The 27,792-nt window shown below is 40.4% G+C and overlaps 1 protein-coding gene across 5 annotated transcripts in view; it reads left to right on the top strand.

Moving 5' to 3' along the window:
- Positions 1-27,792, top strand: part of rangap1b (Ran GTPase activating protein 1b) — a 57,251-nt gene that overhangs the window by 24,827 nt on the left and 4,632 nt on the right. For 4 of the 5 annotated variants that reach the window (XM_072588536.1, XM_072588537.1, XM_072588539.1 and 1 more), the window contains 9 exons: positions 2,638-2,772; positions 5,138-5,296; positions 5,443-5,556; positions 8,585-8,684; positions 10,962-11,046; positions 15,579-15,756; positions 20,730-20,840; positions 21,792-21,894; positions 24,092-24,180. In XM_072588536.1, coding sequence (XP_072444637.1) covers positions 2,638-2,772; positions 5,138-5,296; positions 5,443-5,556; positions 8,585-8,684; positions 10,962-11,046; positions 15,579-15,756; positions 20,730-20,840; positions 21,792-21,894; positions 24,092-24,180 — 1,074 coding nt within the window. The remainder of the gene's footprint in view (positions 1-2,637; positions 2,773-5,137; positions 5,297-5,442; positions 5,557-8,584; positions 8,685-10,961; positions 11,047-15,578; positions 15,757-20,729; positions 20,841-21,791; positions 21,895-24,091; positions 24,181-27,792) is intronic. The other variant, XM_072588540.1, reaches the window with a different exon arrangement.

The raw sequence follows: 27,792 nt of genomic DNA, 5'->3' as shown, positions 1-27,792 counted from the left end.
TGAAGAAATCCCTCATCATCCTGATCTTAAATAGCCTACTCCTTATGCAGAGATTTTGTCCCCTGGTTTCAGACTCATCAGCCAGGGAAATATCAAGTTGGAGTCAAAAAAACTGCAGATGCTGGAATCCAAACTGCAAAAGGCTGGAAGAATGCAGTACAGGCAGCATCAGGAGGTGGATGCTGGCTGGCTTGTTGTGTTCTTCCAGCCTCCTGCTTGTCTACCAGTGAAACATTCAGTAACAATCAGTCATCCTTAGATCAGTTTTTAGCTGTGTTTTGCTTTCTGCTTGTTAACCAATTCTAAATCCATAATTTTTATTTCCCTCCATCTCATTAAATTTAACAAATATTCTGTGTGCGATCAAAAACAATCTGAAAATTCAATTGCACTTTGCCTATTGATATTCCTTTTTAAATTTTGCAAGTTACCTCAAACTCCCAAGTTTGTCATATCATTTTCCTTTCATAAGTCCATGTTGTCCCTGCCCAGTTTTACCATTCTTTCTTAAATGTCCAATTTTCACAGTCTTTACACTTTGATTCTAACATTTTCTCTATTATTGATCTTCGATTGTAGATCTTCTTTTTTCCTCTTCCTGCCTCTTGACCATAGTAGAAGTGCCAATTTATGTAAGAACTGATGTAGTGTGTATCACCTATCCAGTGGGATCATTGTAAGCAACCTCCCACATTCCAACATTTTAGTAGGAGTGGCAGATGCTGCCAGACCTGCTGAGATTTTCCAGCATTTTCTCTTTTGGTTTCAGATTCCAGCATATGCAGTAATTTGCTTTTATTATTATTATTTTAGTAGGAGTCACTGGGTAATGATCAGCAGAAGGAATTCAGTTTTTAAAATCTTTTGTTCTTTACTATACAGGTGTTGAATAACAATTGTAGTACCCATACTTGTTGCAGTGGTTAGTAGAGTCAGACTTGGAGTTTGGCTTTTTCTCTTTCACAAAATGTAGTACGTAATTAGATTAATTTCTTTACTAGGGATATTGGTGTTGACAGAGCGACTATGTTAATTCTCTGCCACAGAACCCCAGAAAGTGGCCGGTTTTATTTTTAAAATCAACTCAAATATAAATTAAAATAGGAAATGTGGAATATTTGAGATGAAGCTTCTCAAAGAATAATGGAGGCAAAGAGTGCATTCTTGTGTACTTTACAGTGGGCATTACTATGACATCAGGCCATGGGCATTCACAGTTCTTAGTGAAGTTTATCCATTATCAAAAGCTGCTTCTCCCAACGATTACCCAGAGAGAGCATATAAATTAACATTCAAAATGATGCTTGGCATTTGCACATTTAAGTACTAAGTGGCCTAGTTACAGTATGTAGTTGGGTAACCAGACAAAGCAAGTCCATATGAAGCAGTTTTGCTATAAGGGATTTCTATGTGTAACGTTCTGAATTTACTGCCCTTTATTCATGCTGAACTATCAGGACAATTTTTTTCAACTTTTGTTTTGATTAAGTAAGTATTGGAGAGGGATTTTAAAGAGGAGTGTGAATCCTGTGTTCAGTGGTGCAAATCTGTCTTTATTTAGAGCTCCCTAACCACATGTGAGAGAAGCCAGAGACCACTCCGAATTTGGCTTTTAGGTGGGGTCCCATTGTCCTCTTAGTTACAATTCAGATCTGAGGTCAGTGACACTCTACCTTTCCTAGTCAAGTTCTGGATATTTGTACATACCATGTTACAGTGGTTACATGCAACATTGACATCAGTGCTTGCCACACCCCATTTGAACTACACATCCAATACTGTGAATACACGATCAATGATGGACAACTTCATGGTCCACCTTGAGTCCTCCCATCATCTTGTGATTTTTGCCAGACTCCCTATCACCTGTCCTTGGGCTGTTGTGATTATTGACCATGTTCCAACACTCATTGTGCCTCTTCCTAGGCATTGGCCAGCCGTGTCATACACTTATTAGTAATGACTTTTCAAATTTGGTCGTGCAGTTCATTTCCCTTGCTGATCTTGGTCCAGAAGATTAAAAAGGTTGTTAATTTCTATCAATTATAATATTTACACTATCATTTCTACCCCCCCCCCCCACACTACGTTATTTGTCTCTTCGTACTCTTATGAGGTTATATTATTTATACCTTTTTCTAGTCCTGATCTTGCTGATGGAGAAAAAAGTTTCTTCAAGGGTGTTTATTGATACTAGTCTCTGCATCCAATGCTAACTGCTTTCAGAAGTTTAATTCCCCAATATTTAATAAATTTAAATTTCTATTCTTGTACAAATATGTCTCTACTCTTAAAAATGTAAATATAGTTGTTTAAAAAGCTTCATCTCAGGTAGGTCAAGCTTTCCCTAAAAATCAGAAATCTCAAATCTAGTTTTCATCTGAGCTGCCTTGTCAGTCTTACTGTTTCATTCTAGTCTCATCTTAAGAATTAGTCATTTTGTTGTCTGTTTGTGAAGGCCATGATTTTGAGTTACGTGAAAAACTACATCGGCTGAAATTTTCTTTGTCTTTGTCAGTTTAAACAAAAACCTTAGTAGCCATTGTCATATTCAGCCATAGGCAATTATAATATTAAGTATGCACTGATTTTTATAAGTTGGCTCCTGTTTGTACTATGTGCTCTGTTTTATTGCAGATTCTTGCTGCTGCACTTAGTGAATGCCACCGTCTGTCAAGTGCCCTGGGAAAGCCAATGGCACTGAAAGTTTTTATTGCTGGGAGGAATCGTCTGGAGAATGAAGGTGCCATTGCACTGGCTGATGCTTTTAAGGTAAAAGCCTGCATGAAATGGTGTGGAAGAATTTATGGGTTTCCTAATGCTTTTGCACTGGAAATTGGACAGGATGCTGGGAGCAGTCAGTTTAATGGAGCATTGGGATACTAGCTCCATCCTCGAATTCTTGATTGCTGAATCCTTAGAACATGAATCGATGTTAAAGCACAGCCCCACAGGTGGTAGTTTGAGGAGAGACAACATAATGGCCTTTCCTTGCCACCTTGGTCTGATGCTCAGTGATTTGCTCCCATTAAATCCATAGTCTTTGGGAAAATTCTTGGTGAAGGCTTTGATCCAGCAAGTTGTTGTTTAGAAGATGAAAGTGCTGTAGCATTGAAAACAGAACATTCAGCTGTCTGCTGGATCTCGATGATAAATCAAATTGATTGGATCCAATGCTGACTTCTGTGGCAATCACTTTTTTGTGCTATCCTCCAGTCTGATATCCTTTTGACATGGCATTTCACTTACTGTTGTTTCACCCATTCTGTAACTACATAGCCATTGCTTCATTCAGCTCACTGGGCTTCACCTTTGCTAACCAATTTATTTGGGCACTTGAACAAATACCTTCAGAATTTTGACACTTGCATCAACCTTTGGCAATATTATTGGGTTTTTCAAATAAATAACACACGTTATCAGCCTCTCACACATCTGGCTGTCATTTATTACAGCATGTTCTTCAAAATTACTTTCTTGTTGGATCATACTGTCTAGAGGTTTCTGACCACCAGCATTAGGCTGACTGACCTTAGTTACCTTGTTGACCATGTTCACTTGTTTTTAATGCGAATATCGTTTGGAATTCTTTAGTCCTTTGGATCCACTTGCGTATGTTACTTAACAATTATTCTAGAATTCAAGCCAATGTTGTGAGGACTTCATTCGAGTCCCAAAATGGCAGATTGTGAAGTTTGAATTCCATTTTTTAAAAAAAAGTCTGGAGTTAAAAAAAAAACTAGTATGATGGCGACCACACATTCACTACTGATTGTCATAAAAATCCATCTGGTTTTCTAATGTCTTTTAGGGAAGGACAACTGTCACTAATGAATTTAACTTGCATATAACTCTAGACCCACAGCAATGTGGTTGATTCTTAACTACTCTCTGATCCGTTAGGGATGGGCAATAAACGTGGGCCTAGCCAGCGATGTCCACATCCCAAGAATAATTATTTAAAAATCCAAGATTGTGACTGAAGCTTCTGCTATTTCTACCTCCATTCCCTCATAACTTAGACTTGTGTCCTCTTGAGTGCTGAAGAAGGGCTTATGCCCGAAACGTCGATTCTCCTGTTCCTTTGATGCTGCCTGACCTGCTGCGCTTTTCCAGCAACACATTTTTAAGCTCCTCTTGAGTGTTGCCAACTGTTTCAAGTAGAATAACAGTTGAGCCTAAAGTTGTTTTTTTTCCTGTTACTTTCTTTTCCTCCTGCAATTTCATCTTTTCATGTGGAGACATTGAGTCAAACTAGGCTATATTTTAATAATCAATGCCAGACTTCCCATAATTGATTGCTTCCTACTGAGTCCATGAGGTGGCATTAATATTTGCAGTGGTCAGGGAATTGTCACCTCTCCCCACAACCTTTTGTTATTTTCTGTCACCTTCTCTGATTTGCTCCTTGCTCCATTTCATTAATTCTTATTTAACTGAGGAGGAACTTTCCAAATGGAAAGTTCTTCCTCAGTTAAATCTTTCCAAATTGGAAAGTACTGAGATTATTTGTGATACCCCTAGCTAAGATCAATTTACTCAGCACAAAGCGGGAATTGAGCCATAGACTGGCAGATTTCCTTCTTCAGATGAGTCCCCCAGAATCAAACCTTGTAAAGTCATCTTATGAAGGTGTTGTGATTTTTTTTTAACTTAGTCTTCTATGAAAACTACATGTGTTACCTTTTCTTTTCAGCCACAGAGAGGGTTCATTGCTCTTAAGTCATGGAATACTTTGCAGATGCGTTTCTTGGTGTTGAAGGTCAGGTCAAGTAGTCTCTGGGATGGTCCCTGGGTTCAAGTCCCACCTGCTTCAGAGGCATATCATAATATATCTAAGCAGGTTGATGAGAAGATATCTGAATTAGGGCAGTTTGAGCATTCAACGAAGGAAGGATTCAATGGTCTGGAATGCCTTTCCCTGTTGCAAGTTGCATCGTTTCTGTGTATCTGCAAACTGATAGCAGATTTTTTGTTTGTTTAAAGGCCACATTCCCATTTTCCTTCATGTGGTAAATGATGACATGTTGACAATATTAAACTGACCACTTTAAATGCTTCTCAAATTGAATGCGTGAGTGATGAAGGGGGAGAAATAAACTGAAGGAAACCAGAAGAATGAAACCTCTTTGTTTAGTCCATAGGAACTCTGGAGGAGGTACACATGACCCAAAACGGAATAAACCATCCAGGTATTACGGCTTTGGCTAAGGCATTCACTGAAAACCAGCAACTGAGGGTCATAAACCTTAATGATAACACCTTCACAGAGAAAGGAGCTGTTGCCATGGCTGAGGTAAGAGGCTGAGGCAGATGCTGATTTTTGTTCCTCTAATGTTTACCTTTCTCTTTTAAGCCAGGCTGAAGTAGGAATCTCTTGACACTGGCAGTTATATACACATTCACTCGATGTTTAACTGGCATTTCCCATTGTGTTTATAGATGCTAAAGGCGCTCCATAACATTGAAGTCATAAATTTTGGAGATTGTCTCGTACGGTCAGAAGGAGCTCTAGCGATTGCTGAAGCAATAAAGTCTGGATTGCAGAATCTCAAGGTTTGTGATAAATTTTCAGGTTCTTTTTACCTATTCTCCTACTACCCACACCTCCAATCTTCTGATTCACCTGCCAGTACCAATTGCTTTAGTGGATTGTTGCAAGACACTTGGAAATTTAATATCCGTTCCTCTTGCACCTCTAGCTTTGAGAGTTGCTGAACACTTCTTAAAATTTGATTATGTGACATAGACACTGCTGTCTAGACCAGATTGCACATACCTTTTTTTTAACCCTGGAGAAAGTGAGCTTTCTTGAACCTATTCTTGGGGTGTCAGAGGGGCATGGTTTGGGTGAATAGCCAAGGTCTGTTAGGAAAGGAGTTATTGTTTCCACAATCAAAGATTTGGTCAGCTGTTCTGAAGCTTGTCGGTTTCAATATTTGTCTAATAATATTGCTGAAATGTCCCTTTTGAATGGTTTACTATATTAATAGTGTTATAAATTTAGCTGATTTTTATAGAAGGTTTGGCAGATATTGCTAGTAGAAAATTGAATTGCTACAAATAAAAACATAAGAGAAAGTGACTTGTGAATGTATAGCAGACTGGATGGAGCTTTGTCATACTGAAATGTCTTCTGATTCTAATGCTTGATTTGCAGTGATACTGAGATCGCTGTCTTATTGAGAGCTAGTTACTGAGTGAAAGGAATTTTTTTTTGAAAAAAGCAGGTTGTTGGGATGTAGAATGATAACTGTGATATCATGGCTATGTCTCAAGGATCTTCAACATAGTGATTTGCTGGTGCGGGCACTTAAAATCCAGACAGGCCCTTGTCAAAATGAGTGGAAATAAAACCATTCGTGCCATTATTGTTTAATAATTCTTAGAAAAGCATTTGCTTATCCTTCAGCTGTGAATTCATGAAAACATGGAGGAGAAAATAGAAGTGCTTTTTATCAAACTACTCCCAACAATATTGAAAAGAAGGTGAAACCAAGTGTTTCTTTCCCATTATAAGTTATTTAAGCATTCCCTTAAAAGCTGTTACCTGAGTGCAGTTTATTTTATGCAGTTTAACTAGAAGGTTATGGGTTCACACTTCAGCAATGTATTAACTGGACACTTCAATACAATGCGGAAAGAGCTGTTAGCCTTTGGAATTCTCTTTCCCTAGATAGCAGTGGAGGCTCGTCATAAACACATATTTAGGGCTGAGTTAGACAGGTTGTTGAATGACAAGATAGTCTAGCATTGTGGGGGACAGGCAGAAAAGTGGAGTGAAGGCCCCAAAAAAATCAATCATGGTATTGAATGAGCTCAGTAACTGAGTGGCCTATTTGTGTCCGTCTTTCTTACATTCTTAAGTAAGCATGCTAGCTGAAAATTCAAACTGAAACCCATATCGTGGCCTTTATTGGGTCATATATAACATTATTAAAATCACATGGCACCTGGTTATAGGCCAACAAGTTTACTTGGAAGTATAAAAAAGCTTGTACTTCCAAATAAACCTGTTGGACTATACCCTGGTGTTGTTTGGTTTTTAACTTTGTCCACTCCAGTCCAACACGACACCTCCATATCATATATAACACTGACACAGATGTTGAAATTGACATGAAATTAAAAGAAGTTACTGTTTTGTCAGTGCATTAAATATAGGAGTCGGGGGGGGGGGGCTCTTGTGGGTGTACAGGACATTGGTCAGGCCACTTTTGGAATACCGAATGCATTTGTGGTCTCCCTGCTTTAGGAGGGATATTGTGACTCTTGAAAGGGTTCAGAAAAGATTTACAAGGATGTTGCCAGAGTTGGATAGTTTAGAGGCTGAAAGGCTGGGGCTATTTTCCCTGTAGTGTTTGAAGCTGAGATGACTACCTTCTAGAGGCTTATAAAATCATGAGGGGCATGGTTCGGGTGAATAGCCAAGGTCTTTTTCCTACAGTGGGCAGTCTAAAACTAGAGGGTATAGGTTTAAGATGAGAGGGAAAGATTTAAAAGGGACCTGAGGTACAACGTTTTCACATAGAGGGTGGTGTGTGTATGGACTTAAAAATGTGTTGCTGGAAAAGCGCAGCAGGTCAGGCAGCATCAAAAGAACAGGAGAATCGACGTTTTGGACATAAGCCATTCTTCAGGAGGGCTTATGCCCGAAACGTCGATTCTCCTGTTCCTTTGATGCTGCCTGACCTGCTGTGCTTTTCCAGCAACACATTTTTAAGCTCTGATCTCCAGTATCTGCAGTCCTCACTTTCTCCTGGTGTGTGTATGGAATGAGCTACCAGAGGAAGTGATGGAGGCTGGTACAATTACAGCATTTAAAAGGCATCTGGATGGGCAATTGAATAGGAAAGGTTTAGAGGGATATGGGTCAGATGCTGGCAAATGGGACTAGATTAATTTAAGATATCTAGTCCGTGTGGATGTGTTGGACCAAAGGGTTTGTTTCCATGCTGTACAGTTCTATGACTCCCTAAGTTGATCAAGAACAAATTGGGCCAAGTCTTCTGGCCCAATTTCTGTCCTATTTGTTTGAAATAGGGCATAACGAAAGGTTTATGCTAATCTCACACCCAAACTGAGACTCTTCAGTCTGTTGACCACTTATAACTCACCCATTTTGCCAACCTGTAGGTTCAAACTGAGTTTTTACAATACAGCTTGATGTTGCCCTCATGCATGTGCTTCCAACAATATCATTGCATCCAGTCAGAAGCAGAAACCTCCCTTTCTCTTACAGCTAGCAATGTCTATTTGTATTTTGCCAGCACTTTAAATGAGATCAGCTAAGAAGAAAGAACAGCTAACCTTTTTGAGACCAGAAATCACCTTGGGTCCTCACAGGTCTTTTGACTCAATACTTTTAAATATTTTTAAAGGCATTATTACAATATTGAGGGCAGCCTGTTTTGGAAGTTAGCTATTTTTTCCCCGCTTTGGAGAGCTCTGTTACGTGGACCAAGATAGCCCTTTGGACCAACATAGATGAGAAGCACAAGCAACAGCAGCTTTCTTTTTCACCTCATTGGGATATCCTTCTATTATTTTTAATGCCACTGATTAACTGGGTTTGTGTCCATAGGAACTTAACCTTTCATTTGGAGAGATCCGGAAGAATGCTGCAATCGTGGTAGCTGAAGCTGTGGAGCATAAATACTTGCTGGAGAAACTTGATCTAAACGGTACATGTGGTTTCTAATTTGTTTTTTCAGTTCTGCACTCTTCAAGTTAAGATCGGGGTGTTTGTTATTATACACTTTGAAAACCATGATTTGAGAAAGATGGGTATAAAAGTTAGTTTTATATCCATTTACCTTTTAAGTCTGGCTTAAGGAAAATTTATGTTTCAATGAAAGGAAAGTTAAGTTTCTACATAAATGATATTTGCAGATTTGTTTTGAAGTTGCCTGTTTGTAGAAATTCTGTTGTGACACCCTGAACCGAGATGCATTATTGTTGCATCAGCTGGAGATACCGATTGCTCTGCACCTAGGGAAGATGTTGGATCCAGGCTCATAAATATTTTTAACTTGAAAGTAGTTTCTTGTAAGATGGAGTATCTGAGATTATTGAGGATAGATGGGGAATTTGAAAGTTAGAATGTGAACCGATCATGGGGCAACACGGTGACTCAGTGATTAGCGCTGCTGCCTTGCAGCACCAAGGGCTAAGGGTTTGATCAGCCTTGGGTGACTATCTCTGTGGAGTTTGCACATTCTCCTTGTGTCTGAGTGCACAGTTTCTTTCCACAGTCCAAAGATGAGCAGGGTAGGTGGAATGGTCATGCTAAATTGCCCATTGTGTTCAGGGATGTGTAGGTTTGGTGGTTTAACTATGGGAAATGCAGGGTTACAGGGATAGGGTAAGGGCTGGGTCCAGGTGGGGTGCTCTTTAGAGGGTTAGAGTGGACTCAATGGCTGTATGGGCTGCTTCCACGTTAGGCATTCTGTGATTCTAAGAACAGCTGTGATTTTATTGAATGGTGGAGTAGTTTTGCACTGAATGGCTGCCACCTGCTCCTAATTGGTATGTTGTATATTCTACTTGGCTGGTGATTTGGTGATCTCAGTTCATCTTATTGCTGATTTGAGAGCAAGGCCAGTTTCTTTAATCAATACTATCTTGCCCTTCAGAAGCCTATTTAGATTAAATACTTAAGAATGTACAAAAGTATGGAGTCTGAAATCATTGCTTTAGATTAACTAGTCTGAAGAATGAATGGTCTAAACTGCTTAGTGACATACTTCTCTGAAGAGGTGACCATATACAGAATAACCTCTATAATCCAATTGAGATGGTTGGGGACAGATTTGTTGGGGTATTCCGAAATTCAGGTAATTGACGTTCAGAAAGCCGATTTTGTTCTATTATTATTATTATTATTATTATTATTAATTTGCCCAGTTTCTTTTACTGGGCAACCAGTAAAAGTGCTGATTTTATTCAGTATCTGAAAGGTTCTCAGTACAATACTAAAGATCTGAATTTTACAAAAGTTTAAGAAACTTCAGATGTCTTGCACAAGATGAAGCTGTCAGAGTGTGAGCTAATATAATCTGAAGTCATGTTGAGGGCTACAGTTGACCTTTTAACCAAGCTAAAGAGAAAACACTCGATCAATCCCTGGTCCTATTTGGGAAAATGTCAGGTGAAATTTGTAGCTGGCTTGATTGTTATCTTTGCAATTAAAATAATGTCTTCACTTGTGAGAAGGTGGTGAAGGTGACGAAATGATGGTGGATTTGATTAGCTCAGTTGGTTTTATTGCTAGAATCACACAAATAGTGCAGTTTCGATCATTCTCCTTGTTCTGATCATTCATGGAGGCCTCTCTCTTGCCTCACATTTGACCCTGAGAGACGACACACGAGCACATCAAACAGTTGCCTCACTCCAGAGAGGTCCTCCGTAGACTTTAAAAGGTAAAGTCACAATAACCCTACTGGACCAGAGGCTGCTTTCTCGTTAGAGAGAACTGATGGGGGTTTAAATTGAATGTCGCCATGCCTTAAGCTAGGGGAGAAGTTGATAAGGAGAGTCCTTGATAACTTCAACGAGTGCAGAAGTTGAACCCACGTTACTCTGCATCACAAACCAGCGTGTTTTAGTTATAATGGAAACTAGAGAAATGTAGGATCCTCCAATTAGAGCAAGCAACATTGAGTGGGGCCAGGTGCTGCAGAGTTGGTGAATCTGAAATAAAAACAATGCTGAAAGCATTCAGAACATTAGGTAAAATCTGTGGAGAGCAAAGCAGTTATTTCAGGTTGTTGATTGTTTCTTAGAACTTGAAGATAAGAGGTTGTCTTAAGACTGCATTCAGGAGCAGGCAGCGGTAAACTGACATGGGAATAATGGCAAATCATTACTGGGGACCAAGTCCCCACCTGGGACTGATCATCAAAGCTTGGACATGTATTTGAATTTAAACCCATTGAAAGAGACTGTTTTTCACCTAGGTAACTGTCTTGGTGAGGAAGGCTGTGACCAATTGAAGGAAATTATGGACAGCTTCAACAAGCATGATGTGCTTGGTTCTCTCAGGTAAATTTCAGACCAAATCTGGTTGATTCATGAGTAATACGCAACTTTTTCTTTTGTGACCTTTTGGTGACATATGAACTGGAGGCGGCCCAATATCTTGGTGGCCAGGTTTGCTAGTGCTACAAGAGTGGGTTTAAACTAGACTGGCGGTTGGGGGGGTGCAGTGATAATCCTGAATAGCAGGGATTGAAGTGCGAGGCTGGAAGAAGATACAGTAATCAGAAATAGGCTGAAGAGACAGGTCAGGCTGATACGACGGAGCAAGGAATGCCTGTTGGATTAAATTGCATCTATTTCAATGCAAGAGGGCTGATAGGTAAGGCTGATGAGCTCCAGGTGTGGATAGGTAGATGGGGACTGGGATATTATAGCCATTATAGAAACATGGTTAAGTGAGGGACAGGACTGGCAGCTTTATGTACCAGGGTACAAGTGCTTTAGGTGGGGCAGAGGTAGTGGCAAGAGGGAAGGGTAGTTACATTTTTGATTAAGACGATTATCACAGCAGCAATCAGATGAATTGGATGAAGAATCATCCAGTGAGACTTTGTGGGTGGAACTAAGAAATAAGGGGATGGTGATGTTATTGGGATTGTACTATAGGCCCCCAAATAGTCAATGGGAATTGGAGGAATAAATATGCAGGGAGATTAGGGAGGCTTGCAGGAGCAATAGGGTTGTCATGTTAGGGTATTTTAATTTTCCTAACATAAACTGGGGCTGCCAGAACGTTACAGGCTTAAATGAGGTGGAATTTAACTGCGTTTAGGAAAGTTTTCTCAAGCAGTATATAGAAGGTCCCACTCAGGAAGGGGTAAAACCCAACCTACCCTTGGGGAAATAAGGCAGGACAGGTGACACTTTGGAACCAGTGAATATCGTTCTATTAATTTTAAAATAGGTATGGAGAGGGACAAAACTGATCCACAGGTTTAGGTTCTAAACTGGGGCAAAGCCAAATATGATGGAATTAAACAAGAGCTTGCAGGGGCTGATTGGAGTTGTTTGTTTACAGACAAAGGGGCCTCCGGCAAGTGGGAGGCCTTTAAAAGTGAAATAGCTAGAGTTAAAGGTCTATATATTCCTGTGGGTGAAAGGCAATATTGACAGAAATAGGGAACCTTCAAGCAATTATTGAGGCTTTGACCAGAAAAGAGGAGGCGGTGGCATGGCACCATTACAGGCAGCTGGGATCAAGGGAATCCCTGGAGGTATATGAGGGATACAGGAGTTTACTGAAGAAGGAAATCATGAGGGTGAAAAAGGGGCATGAGAGTGTCTTGGCTGAGAAGATTGTGAGAATGCAGTGAGGTTATTTAAGTATATTCAAGGAAAAAGAATAACTAGAGAGAGAATAGGATCCCTTAGGGGCCAAAGTGGACATGTAACTGTAGAACTGAAGGGGATGGGTGAGGTCCTCAATGAATATTTCTCCTGTGTTTACCATGGAGGAAGACATGAAGACTTGGGGAAGTTAGTGGTGATATCTTGGGGATAGTCCATACCACAGTCGAGGAGGTATTGGGCGTATTATAATGTATGAAGGTGAATAACCACCTGGTCCTGAGCAGATATATCCAGAACACTGCAACAGGATAGAGAAGAAATTGTGGCGATCCTGGCTGATATTTTTGCATTGCCGTTAGCCACGGGTGAAGTCCCAGAAAACTGGAGGGTGGGGAATGTTGTCCTTATTCAAGGGGGGCTGCAAAGCAAAGTGTGAGAACTATAGACCGGTAAGCCTCACATCTTTAGTAGGTAAGTTACTTCAGAAGATTTTGAGAGGTAATGTATATGTGCATTTGGAAAGATAGGGTTTGATTAAGAATATTCTGGGTTAGTTGTGCTGGAAGCAGCATCCAAGGAGCAGCGCAATCGACGTTTCGGGCAAAAGCCCTTCATCCGGAATGAAGAAGGAGAATAGTCAGCATGGCTTTGTGGAAGGGGGATCATGCCTCAAAGTTGTTGGAGTTCTTTGAAGTGACCAGGAAGGTGGTTGAGGGCAAGGTGGTAGACGTAGTCAAGTTGAATTTCAGTGCGGCCTTTGATAAGGTTCCACATAATAGGCTGCTGTGGAAAGTTTAAATCTCATGGGATCCAGGGAGAGCTGGCAAATTGGATACACAATTAGGAAGCGGGTAATAGCGAAGGATGCTTGTCAGAGTGAAGGCCTGTGACTAGTAGAGTGCCACTGGGATCAGTACTGGGCCCATTTCTGTTCATTATCTATTTCAGTGATTTGGATGAGAATGTACAAAGCATGATTAGCAAGTTTGCAGATTACACTAAAATAGGCAGTATTGTAACAGTGAGGAAGATTATCAGAAATTGCAGTAGGATCTTAATCAGTTGTGGAAATGGGCCGAGAGATGACAAATGGGAATTTAATGTGGATAAGTGTGAGGTCTTGCATTTTGGAAAGTCAAATCAAGGTAGGAGTTTCATGGTGAATGGTAGGGCCTTGAGGAGTGTAGTGGAACAGAGGGATCTTGGAGTTCAGGTTTACAGTTCTCTGAAAGTGGAATCACAAGTAGACAGGGCAGTGAAGAAGGCCTTACTGCCCTTCATCAGTCAGGGCATTGAGTATAGAAGTTGAGAAGTTATGTTGCTGTTTTACAGAACATTGGTGAAGCCACACTTGGACTATTGCGTTCAGTTTTTGTCACCTTGTTATAGGAAGGATGTTATTAAATGGAAGGAATGCAGAAGGAATTTACAAGGAATTTGCCTGAATTCAATGGTTTGAGTTATGAGGAGGGGTTGGACAAGCTAGGACTTTTTATTTTAGACCATAGGAGACTGAGAGGGGGCATCTTTATAGAGATGTATAAGATCATGAGAGGCATAGATAAGGTGAATGCGCAGAATCTTTTTTTTTTCCCCAGAGTTGGGGAATCGAAGACTAGAGGACACCAGTTTAAGGTTAAAGGGAAAAAATACAAGGGAACCTGAGGGGCAACGTTTTGAACAGATAGTGGTACACATGAGCTGCTAGCGAAAGTGGTTGAGGCAGGTACATTAATAACATTTAAAAGGCATTTGGACAAAGACACAGATAGGAAAAGATTAGAAGGATGTGGGTCAATGGAAGTCAAATGGGGTTACAGATGATGGGCGTTTTGGTTGGCATGGACCAGTTGGGTCAAAGGGATTGTCTCTGTGCTGTAGGACTGTATGAATATCTTCAATTTAGCCTCCAATTCAATAACCCTGAATAAAGGAGCTATTGTTCTAGAAATTTACTACAGTTGATTACCTTTGAGCACTTCTGGGTCCATAAGTTTCCCACATTTAGCAGTTGCAATGCAATGCTTGTCCAACCATCATCCATGTGTTAATTAATTTGAGTTTATTAATAAATTATATTAGTTACATGAGATTAATTGCTTTTGCAGTTTGCTGTATTAATAATAAATTCATAAAGTGCTACATCATTAGATTGGGTACGGTATGCTGTCAACAATATAGTGTGACTGTAAATATGATGTAATTATCAATTTGGTCCAAAGTTGTTCTTTGGGGGCAAAAACTGCAGGCTCCTGGACGAAAAGGTTATAGCAGCCAATCTACCTGTCAACTGAGTATAAACCTTAAATGAGTATGTGGCATTATCCCATCAAGCTCTTGCAGCCTGCTAAAGAATCTTTGTATCCAATTTTCCACCTCCAACTTAAAGGCTGAATTACAGGTTTTACTGGTGTTTATAGCAAGTTCTATCTCTGGTGAGTATACATAAATTCTCACTGTGAACACTGGCAAATTGCCTGACTGCAGGATAATACAACTCAGCCTCATTCTGTCCTGAGGCTCAGTCTGGAAATGTTAAAAATGAGCTACTGCTTTGTGACCATTTTACTCTGGTCTGTCCCTTTTTTTTTGTAATATAGCTGGGCACTTTGGCCAGTGGGTTGCTGACTTAACTATGACGAAAATCATAAATATTAGGTGGGGGTGAGCAGAACAGGTTTGGTAAACTGGTGTGTTAAAATAATGGAGGAATGACCCAATTCACTACTTTTTAAACAAAAAAATGTTTATGAGGTGAGGTTATTGCCATTTTGTGCCTATTGCTGTTTATCTTCAAGGTGGTGGGAGCCATCTTATTCTTGCATAGCTTTCTGGACTATAAGTCCATAACATGGTTATGGATCTGGAATCACATGTAAACCAGATTCAGTGAGAATGTCAGGTTTCTTTCTCCAAAGGCTATTGGTTAACCAGATTTGAGTTACCATTACAGATTTTTTTGTGCCAGATTTATTTAGTTAATTTAAATTTCCCAGCTGCCATGCTGGGCTTCACTGTTACAGACCGTGAAAAAGGCCCATCACCAATTGTGTCCATGCCAGTCAAAAACAGCTACTTAATTAATGCCTCCAGGTTATTAATTATGGTGTCTGAATTACAAGTCCAGTAACACAACCACTGTTCATCCATACCCGTAAACGAGCTTTGTTTTCATTTTATTCCTTTCAGTTATTCAAGCAGAATGTTTTTGTTTCAAGAAATGTTAATTTTGTTTTACTGTTAAGTGATGATGAAAGTGATGGGGATGAGGATGAAGAGGTGGAGGAGGAGGATGATGACGATGACGACCTGGAGGAGGAGGAGGAAGATGAAGACGAAGAAGCAGAAGATGATGGAGGTGGAGAAGAACAGGAGCAAGAGAAAACAACACGAGTTGATCAATTGATAGTTGACACACCCGTGGTAAGTCTCAAGGAAATCAGAGTTTGGATTCCATCGAGCTTCATAAAATTAGAAATGATGTCAATAAATTATGGAAGCAATTAGTGATAAAATACTGTGAGGCAAGAAAAACAAAGATGTTCAATTCATTTGAACTTCTTACAAAAGGCTTATTGCTGAATTTGTATTCTATTATTGACATTTGATTTGGTAGAATTTGGGGGAAATGCTTTTTCCAAAAACTCATGTTTACTTTTGGAATATCTTTTTTTACTGTGGTGTTTCTTCATAGTTGTCCCAAACTTTATAGGCTACATGCCAGTAGATAACCAAGAGTGAAGGAAGTTAAACCTTTTATGTAGCCCAATGCTACCATTTTTAGTTAGTCTTGTGTTTTCTTCCTGTCCAAACATCTATTTCATGCTGACCCCTCAAGATACTTGAGCTTTCCTCCGATAATGAAGTAGTCCATGCCAAATTGCAGCAAGACTTGAATAATATCCAGGCCTTGGTTGACAAGTGGCAAGTAACATTTGTACCACACAAGTGCCGGTTAATGAACATTTCCAACAAGAGAGGGAGGGTCTCACCATTATTCCTGAATATTCAATTGCATTTCCATCACTGAAACTTCAAGATCCTGGGATTACCACTGATCATTAACTGAATTGAACCATGTGTGGGTACAAAAACAGGTTAGAGGCAAGGAATCTTGCAAGTAATTCACCTCATGACTGCCCAAAATCAGTCCACCAACTACAAGGCATAGGTCAGGAGTGTGATGGAATACTATCCATTTACCTGGATGTGTGCAGATCCAGCAGCACTCAAGCTTGATGTCGTTTAAGGACAAAACAGTCTGCTTGAATAGTACCACATCCGCAATTAGTCACTCCCTATACCATCAATGAGCAATGGCAGCAGTGTGTAATGTCTACAAGATGCACTGTAGGAATTCACCAAGGCTTTTAAGATTCCACCTTTTCCACTCACTATCCTGACTTGGAAATATAACGCTGTTCCTTCATCGTCACTGGATCAAAACACCAGTACGCTCTTCCTGATGGTATTGTGCATCTATTTACAGCAAACGGACTGCAACAGTTCGTGAAGGGAGCTCACCACCATCTTCTCGAAGGAATTTTCTGATTCAGTATGTGGATGTACCTACTAGAGAAGGTGCAAAACTTGACGTACTCTTAGGAAATAAGGCAGGGCAGGTGACTGAGGTGTCAGTGGCCACTTTGGGGTCAGCAACCATAATTGTATTTGTTTTAAAATAGTGATGGAAAAGGGTAGACCAGATCTAAAAGTTGAAGTTCTAAATTGGAGAAAGACCAATTTTGACAGTATTAGGCAAGAACTTTCAAAAGCTGATTGGAGGCAGATGTTCGCAGGTAAAGGGACGGCTGGAAAATGGGAAGCCTTCAGAAATGAGATAACAAGAATCCAGAGAAAGTATTTTCCTGTCAGGGTGAAAGGGAAGACTGGTAGGTATAGGGAATGCTGGATGACTAAAGAAATTGAGGGTTTGGTTAAGAAAAAGAAGGAAGCATATGTCAGGTATAGACAGGATAGATCGAGTGAATCCTTAGAAGAGTATAAAGGAAGTAGGAGTATACTTAAGAGGGAAATCAGGAGGGCAAAACGGGGACATGAGATAGCTTTGGCAAATAGAGTTAAGGAGAATCCAAAGGGGTTTTACAAATAAATTAAGGACAAAAGGGTAACTAGGGAGAGAATAGGGCCCCTCAAAGATCAGTAAGGCGCCCTTTGTGTGGAGCCACAGAAAATGGGAGAGATACTAAATGAATATTTTGCATCAGTATTTACTGTGGAAAAGGATATGGAAGATATAGACTGTAGGGAAATAGATAGTGACATCTTGCAAAATGTCCATATTACAGAGGAGGAAGTGCTGGATTTCTTGAAACGGTTAAAAGTGGATAAATCCCCAGGACCTGATCAGGTGTGCCCGAGAACTCTGGGAAGCTAGAGAAGTGATTGCTGGGCCTCTTGCTGAGATATTTGTATCATCGATGGTCACAGGTGAGGTGCTGGAAGACTGGAGGTTGGCAAACGTGGTGCCACTGTTTAAGAAGGGCGGTAAAGACAAGCCAGGGAACTATAGACCGGTGAGCCTGACCTCAGTGGTGAGCAAGTTGTTGGAGGGAATCCTGAGGGACAGGAAGTACATGTATTTGGAAAGGCAAGGAATGTTTAGGGATAGTCAGCATGGCTTTGTGCATGGGAAATCATGTCTCACAAACTTGGTTGAGGTTTTTGAAGAAGTAACAAAGAAGATTGATGAGGACAGAGCAGTAGATGTGATCTATATGGACTTCAGTAAGGCATTCGACAAGGTTCCCCATGGGAGACTGATTAGCAAGGTTTGATCTCATGGAATACAGAGAGAACTAGCCATTTGGATACAGAACTGGTTCAAAGGTAGAAGACAGAGGGTGGTGGTGGAGGGTTGTTTTTCAGACTGGAGGCTTGTGACCAGTGGAGTGCCAGAAGGATCGGTGCTTGGTCCTCTACTTCTTGTCATTTACATAAATGATTTGGATGCGAGCATAAGAGGTACAATTAGTAAGTTTGTAGATGACACCAAAATTGGAGGTGTAGTGGACAGTGAAGAGGGTTACCTCCGATTACAACAGGATCTGGACCAGATGGGCCAATGGGCTGCGAAGTGACAGATGGCGTTTAATTCAGATAAATGTGAGGTGCTGCATTTTGGAAAAGCAAATCTTAGCAGAACTTATACACTTAATGGTAAGGTCCTAGGGAGTGTTGCTGAACAAAGAGGCCTTGGAGTGCAGGTTCATAGCTCCTTGAAAGTGGAGTTGCAGGTAGATAGGATAGTGAAGAAGGCGTTTGGTATGCTTTCCTTTATTGGTCAGAGTATTGAGTACAGGAGTTGGGAGGTCATGCTGCGGCTGTACAGGACATTGGTTAGGCCACTGTTGGAATATTGCGTGCAATTCTGGTCTCCTTCCTATCTGAAAGATGTTGTGAAACTTGAAAGGGTTCAGAAAAGATTTACAAGGATGTTGGAGGGTTGGAGGATTTGAGCTACAGGGAGAGGCTGAACAGGCTGGGGCTGTTTTCCCTGGAGCTTCGGAGGCTGAGGGGTGACCTTATAGAGGTTTACAAAATTGAGGGCCATGGATAGGATCAATAGACAAAGTCTTTTCCCTGGGGTCAGGGAGTCCAGAACTAGAGGGCATAGGTTTAGGGTGAGAGGGGAAAGATATAAAAGAGACCTAAGGGGCAACATTTTCACGTGGAGGGTGGTACGTGTATGGGATGAGCTGCCAGAGGATGTGGTGGAGGCTGGTACAATTACAACATTTAAGAGGCATTTGGATGGGTATATGAATAGGAAGGGTTTGGAGGGATATTGGCCGGGTGCTGGCAGGTGGAACTAGATTGGGTTGGGATATCTGGTCGGCGTGGACAGGTTGGACCGAAGGGTCTGTGTATATGCTGTACATCTCTATGACTCTAACTGGGGATGGTCAAAAATGCTGGCCCAGCAAACAAATCACGCATCCTCTGATGGAATAACACAATGTTGGCTGAGTGTGATTGTGAAATAATAGTGCAAATAATTCTAATTGCATGGTATGATAATTTGTACAGCACCCTATTGTTCCACTGCACCTGCCAGTTGACATTTGCTTCCATTCCGTTGCAGAAAACGCCTAGCATTGGGGATAAAACAGGTTTTGATTCCTGCCTTGGGTCTCCTGCAATCCAATTAATCATGTAGTTTGAGGCAAGGAGTAGATGTTAAGATCAAAACACACACACACCACCAGTGGAGCAAGTCTTTATTTCACCTGTTCTTGTTTCAAGGGAATTTTAATACTCAGGTGCTGGTAGGTGGGACAAGATTGGGTTGGGATATCTAGTCAGCATGGACAAGTTAGGCTGAAGGGTCTGTTTCTGTGCTGTATATCTCGTGACTCTATACCTGTGAGCTGTACCCTACTTGAACATTAATTGAACATGCTCTGAGATATCACAGGATGGCTGGTATGGGAAATGTGAATGCTGTAACATGAGCCATTGTTCTTTTGATACTGGATCTGAGGTGCATTGTTGAAGAGCAACTGCACTCTTCGACTTCTGCATCTGGTCTGGAAATGTTTGATGCTGACATTGTTAGATGTTTTTTAAAAAAGTTATCTTCACTTGCTCCCCAGAAAGGCACAATACTATAATCTTAAATATTGAGTCAGTTATGGATGAGGCAGTAGCCAAAAAAATTGAGATTAACTAAATGTTTGGCTAAAGACAAAAGCAGTGCTGAAGAAACCCAGCAGATCTGGAAACATCTGTCGAGAGAACAGCTAATGTTTCAAGTCCGGTGACCTTTGCCAGAACTGATGAATTTCTGATCAATTTTGGCGCAAAGTCCCTCACTTGATGTTAACTCTTTCTATCTTTAGATGCTGCTGTGTTTCTTCAGCACACTTGTTTGATTTCCAGCATCTGCAGTTCTTTGTGTTTATTTTAGTTAGAGATGGCTTGTAAAGACCATGATAAAGATGGCAAAGGAAGCAGAAATGTTTAGGGAGAAATTCTAAAGCATTGGAGCGAAGTGACTGAAGGCACAAGATTTAATACTGAAGTAAAGACAAGACTTGGAGAAGTGCAGAATTGTAGGACTGTGGTGAGTTCTAGGAGCGAGTGTGGGTGCATGAATGAATATAAACTGGAGATTGTGAATTTTTAATTTTGAAGGATGAAAGATGAGAAGTCCTTGTAGATCATCAAGCGCAAGGTTGGCTGAATAGGATACTGTTTGAGTGTTATGGATATGTAGCAGTTGATGAAGTTTAGGATAGGGGGAACTCTTTTAACCTGTAGTGATCTGTTTTTAAAACATTTACCATTGCTGGGAAAGGAGCCCATCATCTTAAACGTACTCTGTCCTCCGGTTGTGTTCCATACTTCTCACTAACTGCCTTTCATTTTTCTAGAAAACCATCCCAATTACCCCGACATCAGAAGCCGCCAATTTCTTGTCTTTTCCATCTCCAGACAAACTTGTTAAAATGGGATCTAAACGGTCACTTCTGTTACTGCAGCAGGTACTGACATAACAGCATGCATTTTCAATTCAATTTTCTGTGGCACTGATTTCTCTTGTGCCCCCACCAAGACCAAAGGGCTGCTCCTTCCACAGGTGTAGTCAGCATGTTGCCTCACTGAAAGGAACATCCTTCATATGAAGCCAGTTGGTGAGCTGCCAAACTTGGTTCACAAAGGACCACATGACTTGACACAGGCTTCATTCTTTTCTCATGTGATGTCTCCTTTCCTCCAGTTAACACTGGAAGGAAGTTGAATGCTGCTTAATTTCCCTCTTCCCTAGCTTGTGCTGCCAAGGATCAATTAAGATCAATTAACACCACATAGACCAAAGAATACTCTAGTCAATGTGACTGTCTGTCCCAACTGAATGATGTGGTGTTAATTCTCCAAGATGACCTCTGCATCCGTGCAGTAATGAGTTTGTAATGTTGTAGGCAGCTAAAGCTTGTATTAATTCTCCAACACTCTAGAATTTAACTACTTTCCAGATTTGGTTATCAGAAACAGAGGTAATGTTCTGAAGCTTGAGTAAATGCAGCACCTCCCAGTTTCATGCCTGCTTCAAACTTTTGTCTGTACTGAGCCAGCTAATTACATCTGGATTGGTGTTAAGGGTCTGAAATTGTTCTTAACATCTGTGAGGTGAAGAGCTTATGCTCAAAATGTCAACTCTCCTCCTCCGGATGCTGCCTGACCGGCTCCACACTCTTCGAATCTGTGAGGTGTAGATGGGGAAGACTTGGAGGCTAATTGTTGAGTATGATGGATTAGCCTGTTGGTTCTCGTATTCTAGTCCCATTCACAAGGAATGACCGAAACAACTGGAGAAATATCTGTTAAACCATATCCAAGTTCGGGTTTCTCCTTTTGGGGAAGGTGGTGAATGTGTTCCAAGTGAATAGGATTGACTGAATTAATTAAATTTAATCTAAATTAATTTTCCTCAGACTGATCTGTCAAACGCGGAAAAGGTTGTCCAAACGTTTCTGAAGGTGGCTGCAGTCTATAAGGAAGACCAGGAAACCAAAGCAGCAGTATTCGAGACTGCAGGTGGAGTAGCTATCTTGTTTAATCTGAATTGTTTTTAGAATATCATAGGTCATTGTTTTTGTCGGGGAGTCGAATAACCTTATTTCTGTCCCAGTTCAGCTGGAAATGGAGTCCATTCTTTGCATTGTATGTTAAATCTAGGACTCGAATGGACTTGGTATGTGACTTTTGAGATGTTTACTGGGAATAGGGAACCAGCATTAAGAAAAGTAATCCAACTGATGCAAGTCAGAAACGCTTGGAATTGTTATTGTATGCAGTTTTACTGAGTTCAGCCTGAAATGCAGATATAGTATTCACTTTGGTATGTACAGTTCCATTGTAGAGTTTGTGTTGGCATTCAGGCATATAAGAAACTAAGCCAATGCCACAAACATGGAATATGTAGAGGGTGGTGTGTAGCTCTCTTTTCTGAACCCATTGAAGTTGAACAACATCTTTCCTATAGCAGAGAGACCAGAATTGAATGCAGTATGCCAAAAATGGCCGAAACAATATTCTGTACTGCAGCAACATGTCCTCCCAACTCCTATACTCAGTGCGCTGAACAATAAAGGCAAGCATACCAAACTACGCCTTCACTGTACTGTCTACCTGTGACTCCACTTTCAAGGAACGCAGAACCTTCACCCCAAGGTCTGTTTGTTCAGCAACACATCCCAGGACCTTACCATTAAGTGTATAACTCTTGTTCTGATTTGCCTTACCAAAATGCAGCACCTTGATTTATCTAATTGATCAGATGCAACTTCTATCCAGTATCATCCATATTTTTCCTTGTAATAAGTTTCAATTAGGAGCTTGGTATCTAATCAAATGTGTGCTATCGGACAATCAAAAGAAGCTATGATTAGAGTTGAACATTTTGAGATCAGCAGAAAACAACCTGCTCCCGAGCCTTAATAGAAGATCATTCTGAAAACAACTAATGATCATTGGGTGGTAATGGTTTCATTGCAGTGTCTACAGGAATGTGATTGGTCACAAACAAATATGATAAGACTAATATGATGTTATGGTGTGTGATTATAAATTTGTATTTTAATATCATTCATTCTTGCCTTTGGATTTTCAAGTTTAGTTAGTGGCATTTGGGTTTTCTGATGATGCCACCTTCCATAATGAATGTGACCTGGGACTGTAGTTGGACAGAAGGGTCTGTTTCCATGCTGTACATCTGACTCTCTATTAAGTTGGATTAGCATCCACTATGTGCAAAAGTAAACCAGTGTTGTGTTGTCATACCTCTTGGCATCACATTACTAGTGAGAAGACATGCATCTCCTGTTAGTGCAATGTTGTCAGCTCAGCATTAGTGAAGTCTGTGGCTTCATCTGTCTAATTCTTTGAGTTTGAAGAACAGACTAAGCAGGATAAGATTTATTAGCCTTTCTGTGCCTGTTCTACAGGATTGGTGTATTGGTTTGTAATTTTTGTATTGTCCTTCCTTTAATATTCTGTCCACTGCTTTCTCATTACCTGCTCAGTTTGTTTGTCTAATGTTGCTACTACGTGGCTGTGATCCATTTGTACATTTTTACCTGATTTATTTGCTCCAAGGATCCAATACCATAAATCCGGCTATTCAAAAACCAGGCACTTGTGTAATATTCCAAGCATCGATTCCAATTGATTAAATTTTTACCAAGACTTGTCAGGATAATTAGGCGAGGCACTGTATTGGACAGTGTGGCTTCAGACATTGTGTACTGACCAGCTTTGTGCACTGGTCTATCCTGCACTTGACGTCAGCCCACCTGACTTGACATGAATTGCCCATTGCTTAAACCACATGACCAGAAATCCAGCAATGCCTTGGTTCTGGGTGTGCCAGATTTGAGGCATATGTGTATCAATTTCTTGATACAAGTCACACTGCAGTTCTGCTTTGGACTGTTTATAGAACACAATACCATATGAGAGCATGGTGGAAAAAATTCAGAAGTAAACTTTAGAAAGAGGATTGGATGAATACTGCTGAAAGGAATACTAGGAGTTCTGTGGGGAAAGAACAGGGTGATTGAACAAATGCCTCTTTCAAAGTTGTGGTGCAGGGTCAGTGGATTGAAAGGTCTCCTGTACTCCTCCATTCTCCGATTCTCTATAAATAAATATCACTCTTTTGTTGTTTTTCATCGCATGTAAGTGTATTTTTTTACTCTCTTCTCCACCCTCGTTCCTCCCCTCTCTTTAATAGATGAACTGTTGCAGAAAGCATTCAAGACTACTGGATTTGAGTTAGATATGTTCATTACTTCTCTCTTGGTGTATATGGGACTTCTGAAGGTAAGAGCTGTTCTGATGTGTGGAGCAAAACGTGCAACTTGTGGTCAGCTCTTAAACCCATGCATGCCATTTTGATTTGAGGAATATCAGTAATGTAAATTGTATGAACATTAATAGAATGTGGATTTTAGTGTGGCCCTGAATTTCCACCATCTGCACCCAAAAAGCAATAGCTTAGGCATCTTTAGAACAAAGAGAACTGCTGAATATTAGTTGATTTAAAATGCGATACTTCCAAACGGGAGGTATCCAGCTACCCTAAAATAAAAGTAAGTGCTGGCAAAACTCAGATCTGGCAACATCAGTTCTGAAGAGTCATATCGGACTCAATGTTAACGTCCACGTCCATATGTGCTGCCAGACTTGTGGGGGGGGGGGTCTCATCTCCCTGAGGCAAGAGGAATCTTTTTATTGTGGCTGCTGTAACACAGAGCTAGGATCAATGTGAAAATTGGCTAGTTCTGTGGGGAAGGCTTTAAACTAAACTCGCAGAAGGATGGGCGATAGAATACTGTGTAACATAGGGAGAATTGAAGTTCACAGAGCATGGGCAGAGACAAACCGCTCAAGAGTAAAGGCTGGTTCAAAGGCTAGAAGGATTTGATTTGAGGACAAATGTGAGCAAGTCAAAGATGAATTCTGAATACACGTTAATGTAGCGAGGTTGCTGAGTTTCAAGCTCCAGTCACAGCATAAGACTATAATATTGTAGAAATAACAGATCTGGCTTGAATATTTCTAAAAATATATTTAAATTTGTAAAGTGCTTTTCACAACCATCTTTACGGTCAATGGAATGGATTTTCGAAGTCTAAATGCTGCTATCGGAGAAATGTCAGCAAATTTGTGCTCCACAAACTCCTTCAATCAGTAGTGTGAATGTTAGCAGAAAACTGGTTCTTGTAATGCTGATTGTAGAATGAAAATTGGTTGGGGAAAGTGGATTGATTGGGCCTCTTTAGCTTCTCACGGGAAAGACAGCACCTTTGGCACTCCTGAAAACTGCACAGGAGTATCAGCCTTGATTTTTGTGAATCGGTCCCAGAGTGACACTTGCGGCTAAACCTTGTAAAAACAGGGCAAGAATGGGCACCAAATATTCCTGGCTCTAATGTGTTCAGGAAAGGTAGTGAAGGAGAGAAAGGATGACTGTCTCAGTGTTGTAATTTATTTGATCAATACTATATTACAGAGTCACACAGTTTGGAAATAGGCCCTTGAGTCCAAATCATCTGCGCAGAGTAGACATCCTAATCTGACCTAGTCCCATTTACCAGCATTTGGCCCGTTTCCCTCTAAACCTTTCTTATTTGTATAGACATCCAGGTGCCTTTTAAATGTAATTGTGCCAGTCTCCTCCACTTCCTCTAGCAGCTCATTCCATACACGCCCCACCCTCTGCGTGAAAATGTTGTCCCTTAGGTCCCTTTTAAATCTTCTCCTCTCACCTTAAATCTATGCCCTCTAGTTTTGGGCACTCCTATGCCAGGAAAAAGACCATGGCTGTTCACCCTATCCAGGCACTCCATGATTTTATAAACAACTATAAGGTTATCCCTCAGCCTCCAATGCTCCAGAGACAACAGCCTATTCAGCCTCTCCCTTTTGCTCAAACCCTCCAGACCCAGCAACATCCTTGTAAATCTTTTCTGCATCCTCACATTTAACAGCATCTTTATGGGTGATGAATCAAAGACCTAATTTATTTAGTTGAACCAAAGAAACAAAAAGGAGTTCAGCGCAGTTCAATGGTATACCATCAAATTGTGCCGAGAAGTTAAAGGTGAAAATTTGCAATGACATCTGAGTTTAAAAATGGTTCTTATACAGAAGGGTTGGAATCAAAAAATGGAAAGCAGGCAGGACTTCTAGGGTCACTTATTTCTATTTTTAGTGGGCATATAATTTGTGTTGTAGCTTCATGGGCTGACAATCTGATATAGTAAGTGTGGGACTATATATACTGTTAAACAGCAGATGCATTATGGAGAAGGCTGTATTTCCCAAAACCAACAAATCATCAGATCAAAACCAAAACAGAAACTGCTGGAAACACTCAACATGTCTGGAAACATCTGTGAAGAGAAATTAGTTAACGTTTCCGGTTGAGTGACCCATCCTTAGAGCAGATTAGATCGAAACGTTGTAACCCTGTAAGTGTGGGTGCCGATGGATAATCAAACAACGGATTCAGTGATTTTTTTTTAAAAAGCTGAACAGTGGGAAGCCATTCGAGGAAGAGATTAGTGCAAAACACGTGTTTCCATGGTACTGAGGAAATCCATCCAAATCCAAAGCTGTCCAGAGACTAGAATAGTTTAAAATTAATTTGAGAAAGAAAACTTGATTCAGCTGTATAGTTGCTGCGAAACAGAAAATGCACAGCCATTTAGTCCAGCTGAAAAAGTGCTAAATCCTGCACTGCTCAATGCTACTTTTCAGATATTTAGTCCCTAACTCTAACTTGCAACAATTCAAGCATGAATGCAAGTAATTTTAAAGGCAGTCAGCGTTTTATCTCCTCCACATTTGTCAGGTGAAGTCCAGATACCCATTACCCTCCAGGTGGAAACATTTCTCCTTGGCTTCCCTTGAATCCTTCTTATTCACAGTATCTAGGCCCATAATTTTGTATCTGCATTTATATGGTTCTTTTTGTGACTTCTGGGCAGCTGAAATTACTTTAGAAGTGTACTCATTTATTAAACACATGAGCCAGCCTTGCACCAGCAAATTGCCACATAATAATTCCAAACTATATTATTGGGAATAATTTCCCTGCTCATCTTCAAAATTGTTTAATGGAATCTTTTGCTCCAATCACTAGACCAAATAGAATTACCTTGATTCAGTCTTTTCTTGGCATCTTTCCAGAGAAAACAAACCCAAACTATCCAATCGTTCCTTAAAGCTAAAATTCTCCAGTCCTTGCAGTATCTTCACAAACCTGTTCTCTCCCTGTCTGGTGTGATCTCATTCTTCCTGTGTTGTGGTGACGACAATTGTATGCAGTTCTTCACCTGTGTCCTAATTGGTGGTTTATCCAGTTCTTGTATGATCTCTTTGCTCCTTTCTCAGCTGAAGAAGGAAAGTAACCTGCGTGCCTCGTGAAACCAACTTGTCTGCCTGCTACCTTCAGAAATCTATGAACCAGCACTCCAAGGCTGTTATCCCCCATTACACTTAAGCCATTTACTGAATGTACCCTCATTGTTTGTCCTTTAACACCTTATCTCCCTGTATTGTTACTTTGTTATTTTGTTCCTTTTCTATGCAGCTGACCATTCCATTGAAATTGCTCTAAAAATGTTTATCACTATATCAAGTACATAAGCAACTTTTGTATCATCCTCAAAATGTTTTAATTATGCCATTGTAGATTCGACTGTTTAGTTTTAAACCAGGCAATCTTCCAGTTTATTTCTTCTCAAAATTTAAATTCAAATTAAACCTCACCTGCATTCCACTAATGACTGTAATTTTTTTTGTGTTTACAAATCAGGCCTATCTGTCATGGCTATTGGCCAAGAGCTAGAAAATGGGATTAGAATAGTTGGGTGCTTGTATTTGACTGGTGCAAACATGATGGGCTGAAGAGCATTTTTCTATGCT

This window comes from Chiloscyllium punctatum, chromosome 18 (genome assembly GCF_047496795.1).
Source record: "Chiloscyllium punctatum isolate Juve2018m chromosome 18, sChiPun1.3, whole genome shotgun sequence".
Lineage (NCBI taxonomy): Eukaryota > Metazoa > Chordata > Chondrichthyes > Orectolobiformes > Hemiscylliidae > Chiloscyllium > Chiloscyllium punctatum.
This window is presented reverse-complemented; position numbering and strand designations above follow the sequence as displayed.